Source organism: Bufo gargarizans, chromosome 1 (assembly GCF_014858855.1).
Source record: "Bufo gargarizans isolate SCDJY-AF-19 chromosome 1, ASM1485885v1, whole genome shotgun sequence".
Lineage (NCBI taxonomy): Eukaryota > Metazoa > Chordata > Amphibia > Anura > Bufonidae > Bufo > Bufo gargarizans.
In genome coordinates, this window is record NC_058080.1 from 719,977,254 (window position 1) to 719,992,726 (window position 15,473).

The 15,473-nt window shown below is 46.9% G+C and overlaps 1 protein-coding gene across 1 annotated transcript in view; it reads right to left on the bottom strand.

Moving 5' to 3' along the window:
- Positions 1-15,473, bottom strand: part of LOC122930099 (mucosa-associated lymphoid tissue lymphoma translocation protein 1 homolog) — a 53,987-nt gene that overhangs the window by 28,244 nt on the left and 10,270 nt on the right. The window contains exon 2 of the mRNA XM_044283452.1: positions 8,733-8,936. Within this exon, the coding sequence (XP_044139387.1) occupies positions 8,733-8,936 (204 nt within the window). The remainder of the gene's footprint in view (positions 1-8,732; positions 8,937-15,473) is intronic.

The following is a 15,473-nucleotide window of genomic DNA, read 5'->3' on the forward strand; positions in this document are numbered from 1 at the left end:
ATTAACCTTCCATTGTAGTGTGCAAACACAATACAAAAATAAATACGTAAAAAAAAAAAAGGCGAGAACAGAGGAATCTTTGTATAACCCAGCAAAGAGGGAAGCAGAGCATTATCTGTCTACAGGATCTTGCAATGCAAAACCACAGGAAGTAAGGGTGGCAAAGAGAGTAGGGGTGCACATGACAGATCACAGTGACTGCACTGCATCCTACAGAGGAGAGATGATAAAAAGACATATGGATAGACAGAAAGATAGTAGTGGCATGAAAAAGTTGGGGCACCCCTGGTCACAATTTATTTCACTGTGAAGTGTTAAGTAAGTTGAAGATGAAATTACATTCCCTTTGTATTTTAAGCAAAAAATATTTTTATTTTATTACTTAAATCTTTTACATTTTCAAAATAGCAACAAAGGAAAAGGGCCCGAAGCAAAACTTTGGGCACCCTGTATGGTAAATACCTAGTTGCACCCCCTTTGCCAAGCATCACAGATTGTAATTTTTTTTTTTTTGTGTAGCCAGCCAAGAGTCTTTCAATTCTTGCTTGAGGGATTTTCATCCATTCTTCCTTCCAGACGTCTTCCAGTTCTGTGAGATTCTTAAGCCGTCTTGCATGCACTGCTCTTATGAGGTTTATCTACAGATTTTCAATGGTATTCTGATCAGGACTTTCATTGAATGCTTTCTTCCCTCTATCCGTGAACTATTCCCCATGCCATTGGCTGCCACATAACACCAAAGCATGATTGATCCACCCCCATGCTTAACGGTTTGACAGGTGTTCTTTTCATGAAATTGTGTGACCCTTTTTTCTCCAAACATACCTTTGCTCTTTGTGCAAAAGAGTGTGGCCAAAGAGTTCTATTTTAACCCCATCCATCCACAGGACTTGTTTCCAAAATGCATCCTGCTTGTTTAGATGTTCTTTTGCAAACTTCTGACCCTGAATTTAGCAGTGAGGATGCAGGAGAGGTTTCCTTCTGATGACGATTCCATGAAGGCCATAGTTGTGCAGGTGTCGAAGAACAGTAGAACAACGTACCACAACTCCAGAGTTTGCTAAATCTTCCTAAAGGTCTTTTGCAGTCAATCAGGGGTTCAAGTTTGCCTTTCTAGCAATCCTACGAGCAGCTGCCTCTGAAGTTTTTCTTGGTCTTCCAGATCTTCTCTTGAACTCCACTGTTCCTGCTAACTGCCATTTCTTAATTTCATTTCGATGGCAACCTGGAAACCCTTTGCTATCTTTTTAGCCTTCTCCTGCTTTGTTGGCCTCAACAATTTTCATTTTCAGAGTTGCAGCTGCTTAGTAGAACCGTTGGCTGCTGTTTTTTGGGACAAGGTTAGAGGAGTCTGGGTATTTATAAAGCTTTGAAATTTGCACCATTTGGCCTCTCCTAATGAGGATTGTGAACAAGCCTTAACCCTAACAGGTTATTTAAGGTTTACGCCTAAGTCAAAGTTATCTGAGCGCTCAAATCTCCTTGGGTTCCCATACCTTTGCAAGGTACTACTTTCCTTTTTTCACTCTGAAATTGTACAACACCAAAATAATACCCTAATATTGCTTAAAGTGTTAAAAAGTGTGTTTCAACTTTAACTTTATGCCTTTTAGAGATCATTTCATCTTCAAATTGCTTGAAGGGGTTGTACAGAACCCAGACATATCCCCATTTTCACCCTGGCAAGCCCTCTAATATGAGCATCGGAGCATTCCATGCTCCAATGTTCTCCCTTGCCCTGCTAGGCGAAGGCTTCCACCTAGCAGTGTTCCCAGTGACGTCACCGGCACTGATGGGCGGGCTTTAGTGCTGCCCTAGCCATTTTACAGGCTAGAACGGTGCTAAAGCTCTCCCATTAGTGTTGGTGACGTCATTGGGCTCACTGCTAGGCGGAAGCTTCCACCTAGCTTTACCCATTGTGAGTCTGGTACGTAACCGAATCTCCAGAAAAAGCGCAGGGCAAAGGAGAGCATCGGAGCATGAAATGCTCCTGTCAGAGGGGCTGCCTGGGTGAAAACAGGGATATGTCTGGGTTCAGCTCTGAACCCAGAAAACCCCTTTAAATGTTTACAGTAAGGCCTCCTGCACATGAGCGTGTGCGCCCCATGGCCGTATTGCGCACCGCATTTGCGGATCCGCAAATCCGCAGAAGCGGAATGGTGCTGAACGGAAGCACGGAACCCTACGGAAGTACTACGGAGTGCTTCCGTGGGGTTTTGTCCCGTACTTCCGGGACATGTCCTATATGCGGCAGCCCCACGGTCGGTGTTCGTGCATTCGTGCAAATTGCAGGCCGCAGCACGGCACACGTTCGTTTGCTGGAGGCCTAACAGTAATTTTGACCAGAGGTAATCAAACTTTTGCATGCCACTGTAGAAAGATAGATAGATAGCACATGAAAGGTGGGTGCTCTTTTACAGATCTTGCATTAGAGTCAGGGTTTGCCATCATTAGTACCAAGCCAGAACCTGCTTTTATCACTGAACCCTATTGTTTGATGGCCGCATCAGAGTTTGCAAGGGGGCTGGAGAGCGCCTACTCCCATCATACAAAGTGGTGTCATGGTGCAGATGTTAGCTACCATTCCTGTTCCTGTCTGGTATTCATGGAGGGAACATTGACCAGCCTTCAGTATGTCCAGGAGATTGTAAAACCAGTCCTACTGCGTTTTTTAACTCAGGAGATGTGATGTTCCAACAAGATAACACAGTCACACACTGCCTGCTCTACACAACGTGTTCTTCAGGGTCTCCAGCAGCTCCATCACCAGATCTCTCCTCCATTGAGAATGTCTGGGACTGGATGAAGCGACGGATCTCCCGTGCACAGCACCCAACACCCACCTTGTCTGAACTACGGCTCCAAGCTGAAAGAACTTGGAATGACCACAGGAGGATCTCCAGCATCTGTATGACCACTGCCTGCCAGAGTGGACACCTGTATCACAGCAAGGCGAGATGTCAACCAGTATAAATGTGACCTCAGCATATACCCTGCTGCAGAACCCAGTATAAAGGGGGCACCACCTTGTGTGATCATTGACCAAGCACCACTAGCGGTTTATACTTTGCCAGTCTCACCTCCATCGCATTAAGTGTTTCCAAGCCTGAAATGGTGCCTACAGATCAACACCCACGACGACCAAATATTTGTCTACTTTCACACTGGGGTTTTGGCTTTCCGTTTGTGAGATCCATTCAGGGCTCTAACAAGTGGTCCAAAACGGATCAGTTTTTGCCCTAATGCATTCTGAATGGAAAAGGATCCGCTCAGAATACATCAGTTTGCCTCCGTTCCGCCACCATTCCACTTTGGAGGCGGACACCAAAACACTACCTGCAGCGTTTTTCTGTCCATGATGTGGTGCGGAGCGAGTCCTGACACACAATGTAAGTCAATGGGGACGGATCCGTTTTCTCTGACACAATAGAAAACGGATCCGTCCCCCATTGACTTTCAATGATGATGATGTATAGTCTTGTGTACACGCAGTCTTACCCTTAGGGCCTCGATGCGCTTAGCTGGCTGATTCAACAAGGGAGGAAAAAGAAGAAGGCATGACACTTTACCATGGGCCGCAAAGGCCTAGAGAATAGGACACCTATTCCAGAGAGCAATTTCCTAGCACTTATCAAATGGAGAATCAAGAAAAAGGGAGGGAAGGTAGGGGGGATCTCAAGGTTCAAAGGGTTCGGACGAGATATAGGGAATGTGAAGAGAACAAAATTAATAAACGTGAGGAAAAGGTATCTTTAAAATAGAAGGGACATTACTGTAATGGATCTCCTGGCACCCCAACCGGGAACCTCCGTTGATAGATGCTCCTAGTGCTTCCCAAGGACTCTAAACACTCCGCTCTACACCAAAACCACCACAGGAACCAGGAACAGCTCTTACAAGAGCTAGTAGTTATAGCCAGGGGAGTACAATGGTGTTTGTGACGGATCCGTCATGGCTATAGAAGACATAATACAACCAGATCCGTTCATGACGGATGCATGCGGTTGTATCATTGTAATGGAAGCGTTTTTGCAGATCCACGACGGATCCGTAAAAAACGTTAATGTGAAAGTAGCCTAAGGGTAATTTCACACTTGCGTTGTTGGATTCCAGCAGGCAGTTCCGTCGCCTGTATGCAAACGGACACCATTTGTAGACGTATCCAGATGCGGATCAGTCTCACAAATGCATTGCAATACCGGATGCGTGTCTCCGGTTGTCATCCAGAAAAACAGATCCGGTATTTATCTTTTTCACATTTTTAAAGGTCTGCGCATGCGCAGACCGCAAAACCGGATCCGTTTTTCCAGAACACTTGGTGCCGGATCCGGCATTAATGCATTTCAATGGAAAATAATGCCAGATCCGGCGTCCTGGCAAGTGTTCCGGAATTTTGGACGGAGAAAGTACCGCAGCATGCTGCAGTATTTTCTCTGTCCAAAAACCATACAGTGACTGAGCTGAAGACATCCTGATGCATACTGAACGGATTCCTCTCCATTCAGAATGCATTAGGATAAAACTGATCAGTTTTTTTCCGGTATTGAGCCCCTAGAATGGAACTCTATACCGGAAAAGTTTAACGCAAGTGTGAAAGTGCCCTTAGATGGAGTATGAGAGAACAGAGGAGACCCTCATGTAGGGCAGCTCAATTTTGGCCATTAGATGGGGGTTTCAAGCAGATTAAAAAGACTCTCTTATCTGATAAGCATTATTCCCCCCCCCCCCCCCCCCCTTCCTTAGTGCATTTTGCTGTTTGTGGTACTGTGGGGTCCATAATAAGTTCTTTCTGCACTATAATAGACTGTCTCCATACAGCATAGACTTGTTTCTGGCCACTTCATTCATTGAAAGCCTGTGCAAAGAAAGCTGACGCATTTGGTGGACTTGCAACGCCTATGCAACGCTCATGTTTTACAAGTCAGAGACTTTGCACTTTAATAAACCTATTGGATTACGTTTAATTAAACCTATTGGATTGGATCTACATACCCTGTGCCTAAGGCCTCATGCACACGGCCGCACATGCGGACCTATTCACTTCAATGGGGCCGTAAAAGATGCGGACAGCACTCCGTGTGCTGTCCGCATCCGTTGCTCCGTTCCGCGTCCCCGCAAAAAAAATATAACATGTCCTATTCTTGTCCGCAACACGGGCAAGAATAGGCAGTTATATCAAATTGCGGAAGGCACACGGACGGCTTCCGTTTTTTGCGGATCCGCGGTTTGCGAACCGCAAAAAACGGCACGGTCATGTGCATGTAGCCTTATGCAAATAGGATCAAAATCCTTTGTACCGTGTGTTAACAGCATAAATTGCTTATATGCTTTGAGAGAGACTTTGAATGTGCTTTAACTCATTACTGACAGTAGAGAATACAAACGTCTATGTTGCCTTGAAAAAGTGATTGTTTGGCTTGAAATTGCATGGGGATATTGTACAAGACCCCTACTACAAAATCGCATTGTCAGAAGTTGGAAAAGTGAATATTTATGTGTCACTAAAACTGCTTGCTGTCATTACATGGACTCACAAATTGCACTAAAAAGGCTGCCTGGGGGCCTTCTTGTTATTTTTACTGCGCCATCACTGTGCAAACGCCCCGCTACCGGCGAGAAAAATTAGTGACACCCCTCAAAAGTGGGAAAATGTAAGTGCCGCTCCTTTTTAGAGTGGGAAAAGAATATCTGCTGCGCCATCATAGACCTGTATTATGTCTCCCAATGTTTACGCCGCCCCCCCTTATCCAAGTGAACCTAGGTGGCGGACTTGTAAGAAGGAGGAGTCTGTGCGACTGCTGGAGAGACGTGTCTTACCTCCCTCCTTGCACTAGGCCTAAGAGAACGAGTATTAGGGGTGAGAACTTGCCGCCTAAGAAAAGCATTGTTATGACCAAGAAAGTGCTGCCTACGACTGAAGAGGATGTCCCCTTGCTGAAGCGACTGAGGAACAAGTCAGAAGAGCCCAGCTCCGAAGTGCCAGATGGAGATCTCTGGGAATTGAGCCGCCGCCCTACCCGTATCCTAAGGCGCAACTGACTATAGTGCCGATTCCTGAGGACGACCCTGTGGAAGAGCCGCAGCGACCCCCGGAGAGACCGGCCGGCTTTGGGCCACCAGACCCACTGAGGCAGGCCCTGTTTGCTGAGATACGAGCAGCCGGCGTCACGAGGGTCAATCGCACCATAGTGTATTTTGAGGAGCTGACCAAGCGGCTGGTGGACCATCCAGGAGAGTGTCTACCTCAATTGGAGAGATGGCTGGGGACCGTCCTCTCGTTTGATAAAGAAAAGGGGTACGGATTTATTCGTGATTCGTGGCAAGATTATTTTGTGAACTGGAGATCGGTAAAAAGGGTGTACCTGCCAAAGCGTCTCCACAATCTCCAAGTAGGAGAAATCATAGAATTTACCCCCACTGAGGGCATGAGAGGCCCATACGCCACTGCTGTGTTTATACCACCGCCTGCCCAGGAGAACTGGGAAGAACCAGAGGTCAGCGTAGAATCGGAGCCAGAACCGGAGGCCCCGATGGTGTCCACCCGTGCTACTTACCAGCATTAGGCTTCTTTTATGGGACCGAACATATTCTGTCAGCCCGTGACTGTCGAGACAGAGAAAGGGCCCCTCCGACAACCAGACCTGCGTCGCCGAGCTGAAGAGGTCGCCGCCGCTGAGGCCCAGGAGGGATATTGGGCCTATCTGGAAGGCCAACGCCGCCGTTCGACAGGGCCTAGATGCCGGGCACAACCGCCCTGAACCTTTTGCAGATGATCCCGAGGGCCGGAGCCCGTACTACCACCGCTGAACCACGCTGAAGGACAGGAGTCGGCCGCCGCCGCTCCTGCAATTGCCACAAATCCGCAGCAAGGCGAAAGAAGGAGAAGCTAACCTATGCACGCAGCTCTTCAAAGATCCTGTTAGTTGCAGATTTGTCAACAGGGTCTATGGAAACTATTGTGACCTATGGAGTCATCCCACCAGTTGTCCAGCCCGATGTCTCTTCCAGCAGGATGGAGCCTGCCAGCAGCACCACTCAAGCAGATAACCCCCACATGTGAGTAGGCCGGCTGGCCACCACTAATATCCTTGCTGTGAAAGGAAAATGTTTTAGGGAGTCTGAGCCGTTAATCCAGTATGGGCTCTCATTCGTTTGTGTAAAGTGGTAGTTGCCCAAGCCACTTGAGAGCCTACTGCCCCTTTTCAAAATAAAAGGACTTCCTCATGGACTCCGTCTATGCTGCTAAATCCCAGTTCTGCACGTTTGCACCATTTTTATCCCTTTTTACCCCCTTCTCAGGTTTCCTGCAACGCTCATGTTTTACAAGTCAGAGACTTTGAACTTTAATAAATCTATCGGATTACAAGTAGTTATACCCCAAATCAGGGATGGACTTTGCCTCAGAGGACTTTGCCATGGACTGTATTACCCCCATGATAATCGCCCCACCCATTTTTGTCACCGTCAAGCACAGAAGTCACGACGCCCAATGTACCTTTGTGCCATGAGAACCAGGAAAGAGATATATACCGTAAGTGATATTTCAATAGGGTGTATTGTCATGCAAACTCTTTTGCTTATCTGAGCCTACTGAAGTAACTTAATATTACTATGCAATGTTGAATTATGAGGTGTATATGTGTTGCGGCGTATGTTTTATATTTTTTAGGTGACGGCATAGAGATCCACAGCGTCCAGCAAGTCAAACGCTGAGGACGGCTTACATTAGGGGGGAATGCAGTGTCCCAATACGTGCTAAAAGTGGACACTTTAAACCTTTGTATATGTCATGTCACTTTAATGTCGATTTACTCTGTACTAGCTGCAAATTCCCTACAACAGGCTGGTAATTGCATTACACCTAGTCGCCACTAGGTGGTGCTATTACATCATATATGTAGAACAGGTCAGTCACAGGAAGTCAGATGAGAGTTTAGTGAAGGAGAGGAGAGCATGTAGCTCCTGCTGTGTGCCCCTGGGCACTCTCCAGGAGGGCGATACATATATCTAGGAAGCCAAGCCCAAAAGTGACTGGATCCCCTTTTTATAGTTCCACTGTCTAGTAGCCAGAGACGGAGTGGATGTATTGTATTGAAGCAACCTGTGCAAATAATGGAGCAGAAGTATAATGCCTGCCGCTAGGGAGACCACCCTGTTGGTTGCTGAACACTAATAAAAGATCCAAGTACCAAAAGGCTGGGTTATCAGAGCGAGACCAGAACCAAGGAAAGGATCACTCTCTCACTTAAGTCAAGTTAGAACCTGTCTAAAACGTCTTCACCGAGCCTGTTGTCTGGAGTTGCAGCTCAGCATCATCTTGTGAACCAAGGCATTATTTAGTGTGGATGCTAACTACCTCAAGGCAAATATTTCAAGTAAAGTTCCAGTTTGTTTAATAGCTGACTCTCTCCTTATTCGTCACTATCCTTCATTGCACCTTGCGGTGCTGGCGTCACGAACACCAGGGACCCTGCCTCCACGGCACCGTAAACCATTCCACCAAGGTCACCTCAACCACCATCTGGTGGGAGTCCCTGGAAGACAGACTGTGCCCCGAAGGTACTGGTGCTGTTCTTCCATTCACTACACACCGGCCCAGGGAGCTCTACAGAACAGTAAATAAACAACTACTACCCCCATCGGCCCACCAACACTCACACATATTGCCCCTGCGGCCCGGTGGCTGCAGACTCTCTTAGCAGAGTTGAGCTCCAGCAGAGATTGCCACTTACCATACACTCCCTTGTCCAGCAATAGTAAGAATTCATTCACTGTGTTCCTCATTTCCACCTCGGTGAGGTCCAGCAGGGATACAACCTTGAAGTCCAGCTGTCTCAGCAGGTTAGTGAGTTCATATACGTCAACCATTGGGGCTTTGAGCGGAGAGTGGTTCTTGTAGGACATGTTCCCGATCAACAAGGCAACTTTATCCGTAGCTGGAAGGAGTTATAATCAGATTAATACAATGATCCATGTCCCTGGAACAATGCTACATATAATCCCAAGTATAATATCACATGTCCTGCCTATAATCCCTGAGGCAGTTTGTCCGGCAGCTGTTGAAGCTATGTGACCACCTTAAAGGTGGACATACACTATAGATAGCCATTGGCAGAACGCTCATTAGGCTGATAGCCTACCGTACACATGCACGCTTGTTGGCTCGGCTTAGTGTGCAGGTATTATCAATAGTGAATAGTCTATCGGGATTCAAATGTTGGAAAGTATGATATGGCTTGTAACCCAGCTTTCCCAGACTAAAGGACACAAGGCTCTTTAAATATCCTAAAGAAATCTGTATACATTACAGACAATGATTCATGTGAATTATTAATAGAACAATCATCATACTCATCAGACATGTCGTAACTAGGGATGAGCGAACTCGAACTGTATAGTTCGGGTTCGTACCGAATTTTGGGGTGTCCGTGACACGGACCCGAACCCGGACATTTTCGTAAAAGTCCGGGTTCGGGTTCGGTGTTCGTCGCTTTCTTCGCGCTTTTGTGACGCTTTCTTGGCGCTTTTTGAAAGGCTGCAAAGCAGCCAATCAACAAGCGTCATACTACTTGCCCCAAGAGGCCATCACAGCCATGCCTACTATTGGCATGGCTGTGATTGGCCAGAGCACCATGTGACCCAGCCTCTATTTAAGCTGGAGTCACATAGCGCCGCCCGTCACTCTGCTCTGATTAGCGTAGGGAGAGGTTGCGGCTGCGACAGTAGGGCGAGATTAGGCAGATTAACTCCTCCAAAGGACTTGATTAACTGATCGATCTGCAGCTGTGGATCATTGAGCTGCTGATCCTCAATTGCTCACTGTTTTTAGGCTGCACAGACCGTTTGTCAGTCTCATTTTTCTGGGGTGATCGGCGGCCATTTTGTGTCTTGTGGTGCGCCAGCACAAGCTGCGACCAAGTGCATTTAACCCTCAATGGTGTGGTTGTTTTTTGGCTAAAGCCTACATCAGGGTGAAGCTGTCACACCAAGTGCATTTAACCAGCAATAGTCTGTTCATTTTTTGGCCATATCCCAGTCTAATTCTGTCACTAAATCCATACCGGTCACCCAGCGCCTAAATACTAGGCCTCAAATTTATATCCAGCTAAATCTGTCCCTAGTGCTGTAGCTGGGCGAGTTATTTAGTGTCCGTTCAAGCACATTTCTTGTTCTGGGTTGAAATACAATTCCCAATTTAGCAATTTCATAATTTAGTGGTTCCTGCTATATCAGAGCTCTTTGAAATCTATCCCAAAAAGGGTATATAATATTGAAGGTGCACATAGGGTCATTCAGAGTAACTTCACACACACCCGCTACTGTGTATTTCCAAGTCTAATTCTGTCACTAAATCCATACCGGTGACCCAGCGCCTAAATACTAGGCCTCAAATTTAATTCCCTCTAAATCTCTCGTTACCCACCGCTGTACTGTTGTTGCTGGGCAAGATATTTAGTGTCCGTCAAAGCACATTTTTTGTTCTGGGTTGAAGTACAATTCCCAATTTAGCAATTTCATAATTTAGTGGTTTCTGCTATATCAGAGCTATTTGAAATCTATCCCAAAAAGGGTATATAATATTGAAGGTGCACATAGGGTCATTCAGAATAACTTCACACACACCCGCTACTGTGTATTTCCAAGTCTAATTCTGTCACTAAACCCATACCTGTCACCCAGCGCCTAAATACTAGGCCTCAAATTTAAATCCCTCTAAATCTCTCGTTACCGTTGTCCTGTTGTAGCTGGGAAAGTTATTTAGTGCCCGTCAAAGCACATTTTTTGTTCTGGGTTGAAGTACAATTCCCAATTTAGCAATTTCATAATTTAGTGGTTCCTGCTATATCAGAGCTATTTGAAATCTATCCCAAAAAGGGTATATAATATTGAAGGTGCACATAGGGTCATTCAGAATAACTTCACACACACCCGCTACTGTGTATTTCCAAGTCTAATTCTGTCACTAAATCCATACCGGTGACCCAGCGCCTAAATACTAGGCCTCAAATTTAATTCCCTCTAAATCTCTCGTTACCCACCGGTGTACTGTTGTTGCTGGGCAAGATATTTAGTGTCCGTCAAAGCACATTTTTTGTTCTGGGTTGAAGTACAATTCCCAATTTAGCAATTTCATAATTTAGTGGTTTCTGCTATATCAGAGCTATTTGAAATCTATCCCAAAAAGGGTATATAATATTGAAGGTGCACATAGGGTCATTCAGAATAACTTCACACACACCCGCTACTGTGTATTTCCAAGTCTAATTCTGTCACTAAACCCATACCTGTCACCCAGCGCCTAAATACTAGGCCTCAAATTTAAATCCCTCTAAATCTCTCGTTACCGTTGTCCTGTTGTAGCTGGGAAAGTTATTTAGTGCCCGTCAAAGCACATTTTTTGTTCTGGGTTGAAGTACAATTCCCAATTTAGCAATTTCATAATTTAGTGGTTCCTGCTATATCAGAGCTATTTGAAATCTATCCCAAAAAGGGTATATAATATTGAAGGTGCACATAGGGTCATTCAGAATAACTTCACACACACCCGCTACTGTGTATTTCCAAGTCTAATTCTGTCACTAAATCCATACCGGTGACCCAGCGCCTAAATACTAGGCCTCAAATTTAATTCCCTCTAAATCTCTCGTTACCCACCGCTGTACTGTTGTTGCTGGGCAAGATATTTAGTGTCCGTCAAAGCACATTTTTTGTTCTGGGTTGAAGTACAATTCCCAATTTAGCAATTTCATAATTTAGTGGTTTCTGCTATATCAGAGCTATTTGAAATCTATCCCTAAAAGGGTATATAATATTGAAGGTGCACATAGGGTCATTCAGAATAACTTCACACACACCCGCTACTGTGTATTTCCAAGTCTAATTCTGTCACTAAACCCATACCTGTCACCCAGCGCCTAAATACTAGGCCTCAAATTTAAATCCCTCTAAATCTCTCGTTACCGTTGTCCTGTTGTAGCTGGGAAAGTTATTTAGTGCCCGTCAAAGCACATTTTTTGTTCTGGGTTGAAGTACAATTCCCAATTTAGCAATTTCATAATTTAGTGGTTCCTGCTATATCAGAGCTATTTGAAATCTATCCCAAAAAGGGTATATAATATTGAAGGTGCACATTGGGTCATTCAGAATAACTTCACACACACGCTTCTGTGCATTTCCAAGTCTAATTCTGTCACTAAATCCATACCGGTGACCCAGCGCCTAAATACTAGGCCTCAAATTTAATTCCCTCTAAATCTCTCGTTACCCACCGCTGTACTGTTGTTGCTGGGCAAGATATTTAGTGTCCGTCAAAGCACATTTTTTGTTCTGGGTTGAAGTACAATTCCCAATTTAGCAATTTCATAATTTAGTGGTTTCTGCTATATCAGAGCTATTTGAAATCTATCCCTAAAAGGGTATATAATATTGAAGGTGCACATAGGGTCATTCAGAATAACTTCACACACACCCGCTACTGTGTATTTCCAAGTCTAATTCTGTCACTAAATCCATACCGGTGACCCAGCGCCTAAATACTAGGCCTCAAATTTAATTCCCTCTAAATCTCTCGTTACCCACCGTTGTACTGTTGTTGCTGGGCAAGATATTTAGTGTCCGTCAAAGCACATTTTTTGTTCTGGGTTGAAGTACAATTCCCAATTTAGCAATTTCATAATTTAGTGGTTTCTGCTATATCAGAGCTATTTGAAATCTATCCCTAAAAGGGTATATAATATTCAAGGTGCACATTGGGTCATTCAGAATAACTTCACACACACACGCTTCTGTGCATTTCCAAGTCTAATTCTGTCACTAAATCCATACCGGTCACCCAGCGCCTAAATACTAGGCCTCAAATTTATATCCCGCTGAATTTGAATACAATACATTGGGCCAAATAATATATTTGTTGTTGTGGTGAACCATAACAATGAGAAAAACATCTAGTAAGGGACGCGGACGTGGACATGGTCGTGGTGGTGTTAGTGGACCCTCTGGTGCTGGGAGAGGACGTGGCCGTTCTGCCACATCCACACGTCCTAGTGTACCAACTACTTCAGGTCCCAGTAGCCGCCAGAATTTACAGCGATATATGGTGGGGCCCAATGCCGTTCTAAGGATGGTAAGGCCTGAGCAGGTACAGGCATTAGTCAATTGGGTGGCCGACAGTGGATCCAGCACGTTCACATTATCTCCCACCCAGTCTTCTGCAGAAAGCGCACAGATGGCGCCTGAAAACCAACCCCATCAGTCTGTCACATCACCCCCATGCATACCAGGGAAACTGTCTCAGCCTCAAGTTATGCAGCAGTCTCTTATGCTGTTTGAAGACTCCGCTGGCAGGGTTTCCCAAGGGCATCCACCTAGCCCTTCCCCAGCGGTGAAAGACATAGAATGCACTGACGCACAACCACTTATGTTTCCTGATGATGAGGACATGGGAATACCACCTCAGCATGTCTCTGATGATGACGAAACACAGGTGCCAACTGCTGCGTCTTTCTGCAGTGTGCAGACTGAACAGGAGGTCAGGGATCAAGACTGGGTGGAAGACGATGCAGGGGACGATGAGGTCCTAGACCCCACATGGAATGAAGGTCGTGCCACTGACTTTCACAGTTCGGAGGAAGAGGCAGTGGTGAGACCGAGCCAACAGCGTAGCAAAAGAGGGAGCAGTGGGCAAAAGCAGAACACCCGCCGCCAAGAGACTCCGCCTGCTACTGACCGCCGCCATCTGGGACCGAGCACCCCAAAGGCAGCTTCAAGGAGTTCCCTGGCATGGCACTTCTTCAAACAATGTGCTGACGACAAGACCCGAGTGGTTTGCACGCTGTGCCATCAGAGCCTGAAGCGAGGCATTAACGTTCTGAACCTGAGCACAACCTGCATGACCAGGCACCTGCATGCAAAGCATGAACTGCAGTGGAGTAAACACCTTAAAACCAAGGAAGTCACTCAGGCTCCCCCTGCTACCTCTTCTGCTGCTGCCGCCTCGGCCTATTCTGCTGCTGCCGCCTCGGCCTCTTCCTCCGCCTCTGGAGGAACGTTGGCACCTGCCGCCCAGCAAACAGGGGATGTACCACCAACACCACCACCACCACCTCCGTCACCAAGCGTCTCAACCATGTCACACGCCAGCGTTCAGCTCTCCATCTCACAAACATTTGATAGAAAGCGTAAATTCCCACCTAGCCACCCTCGATCCCTGGCCCTGAATGCCAGCATTTCTAAACTACTGGCCTATGAAATGCTGTCATTTAGGCTGGTGGACACAGACAGCTTCAAACAGCTCATGTCGCTTGCTGTCCCACAGTATGTTGTTCCCAGCCGGCACTACTTCTCCAAGAGAGCCGTGCCTTCCCTGCACAACCAAGTATCCGATAAAATCAAGTGTGCACTGCGCAACGCCATCTGTAGCAAGGTCCACCTAACCACAGATACGTGGACCAGTAAGCACGGCCAGGGACGCTATATCTCCCTAACTGCACACTGGGTAAATGTAGTGGCAGCTGGGCCCCAGGCGGAGAGCTGTTTGGCGCACGTCCTTCCGCCGCCAAGGATCGCAGGGCAACATTCTTTGCCTCCTGTTGCCACCTCCTCCTTCTCGGCTTCCTCCTCCTCTTCTTCCACCTGCTCATCCAGTCAGCCACACACCTTCACCACCAACTTCAGCACAGCCCGGGGTAAACGTCAGCAGGCCATTCTGAAACTCATATGTTTGGGGGACAGGCCCCACACCGCACAGGAGTTGTGGCGGGGTATAGAACAACAGACCGACGAGTGGTTGCTGCCGGTGAGCCTCAAGCCCGGCCTGGTGGTGTGTGATAATGGGCGAAATCTCGTTGCAGCTCTGGGACTAGCCAATTTGACGCACATCCCTTGCTTGGCGCATGTGCTGAATTTGGTGGTGCAGAAGTTCATTCACAACTACCCCGACATGTCAGAGCTGCTGCATAAAGTGCGGGCCGTCTGTTCGCGCTTCCGGCGTTCACATCCTGCTGCTGCTCGCCTGTCTGCGCTACAGCGTAACTTCGGCCTTCCCGCTCACCGCCTCATATGCGACGTGCCCACCAGGTGGAACTCCACCTTGCACATGCTGGACAGACTGTGCGAGCAGCAGCAGGCCATAGTGGAGTTTCAGCTGCAGCACGCACGGGTCAGTCGCACTACAGAACAGCACCACTTCACCACCAATGACTGGGCCTCCATGCGAGACCTGTGTGCCCTGTTGCGCTGTTTCGAGTACTCCACCAACATGGCCAGTGGCGATGACACCGTTATCAGCGTTACAATACCACTTCTATGTCTCCTGGAGAAAACACTTAGGGCGATGATGGAAGAGGAGGTGGCCCAGGAGGAGGAGGAGGAGGAAGAGGGGTCATTTTTAGCACTTTCAGGCCAGTCTCTTCGAAGTGACTCAGAGGGAGGTTTTTTGGCAACAGCAGAGGCCAGGTACAAATGTGGCCAGCCAG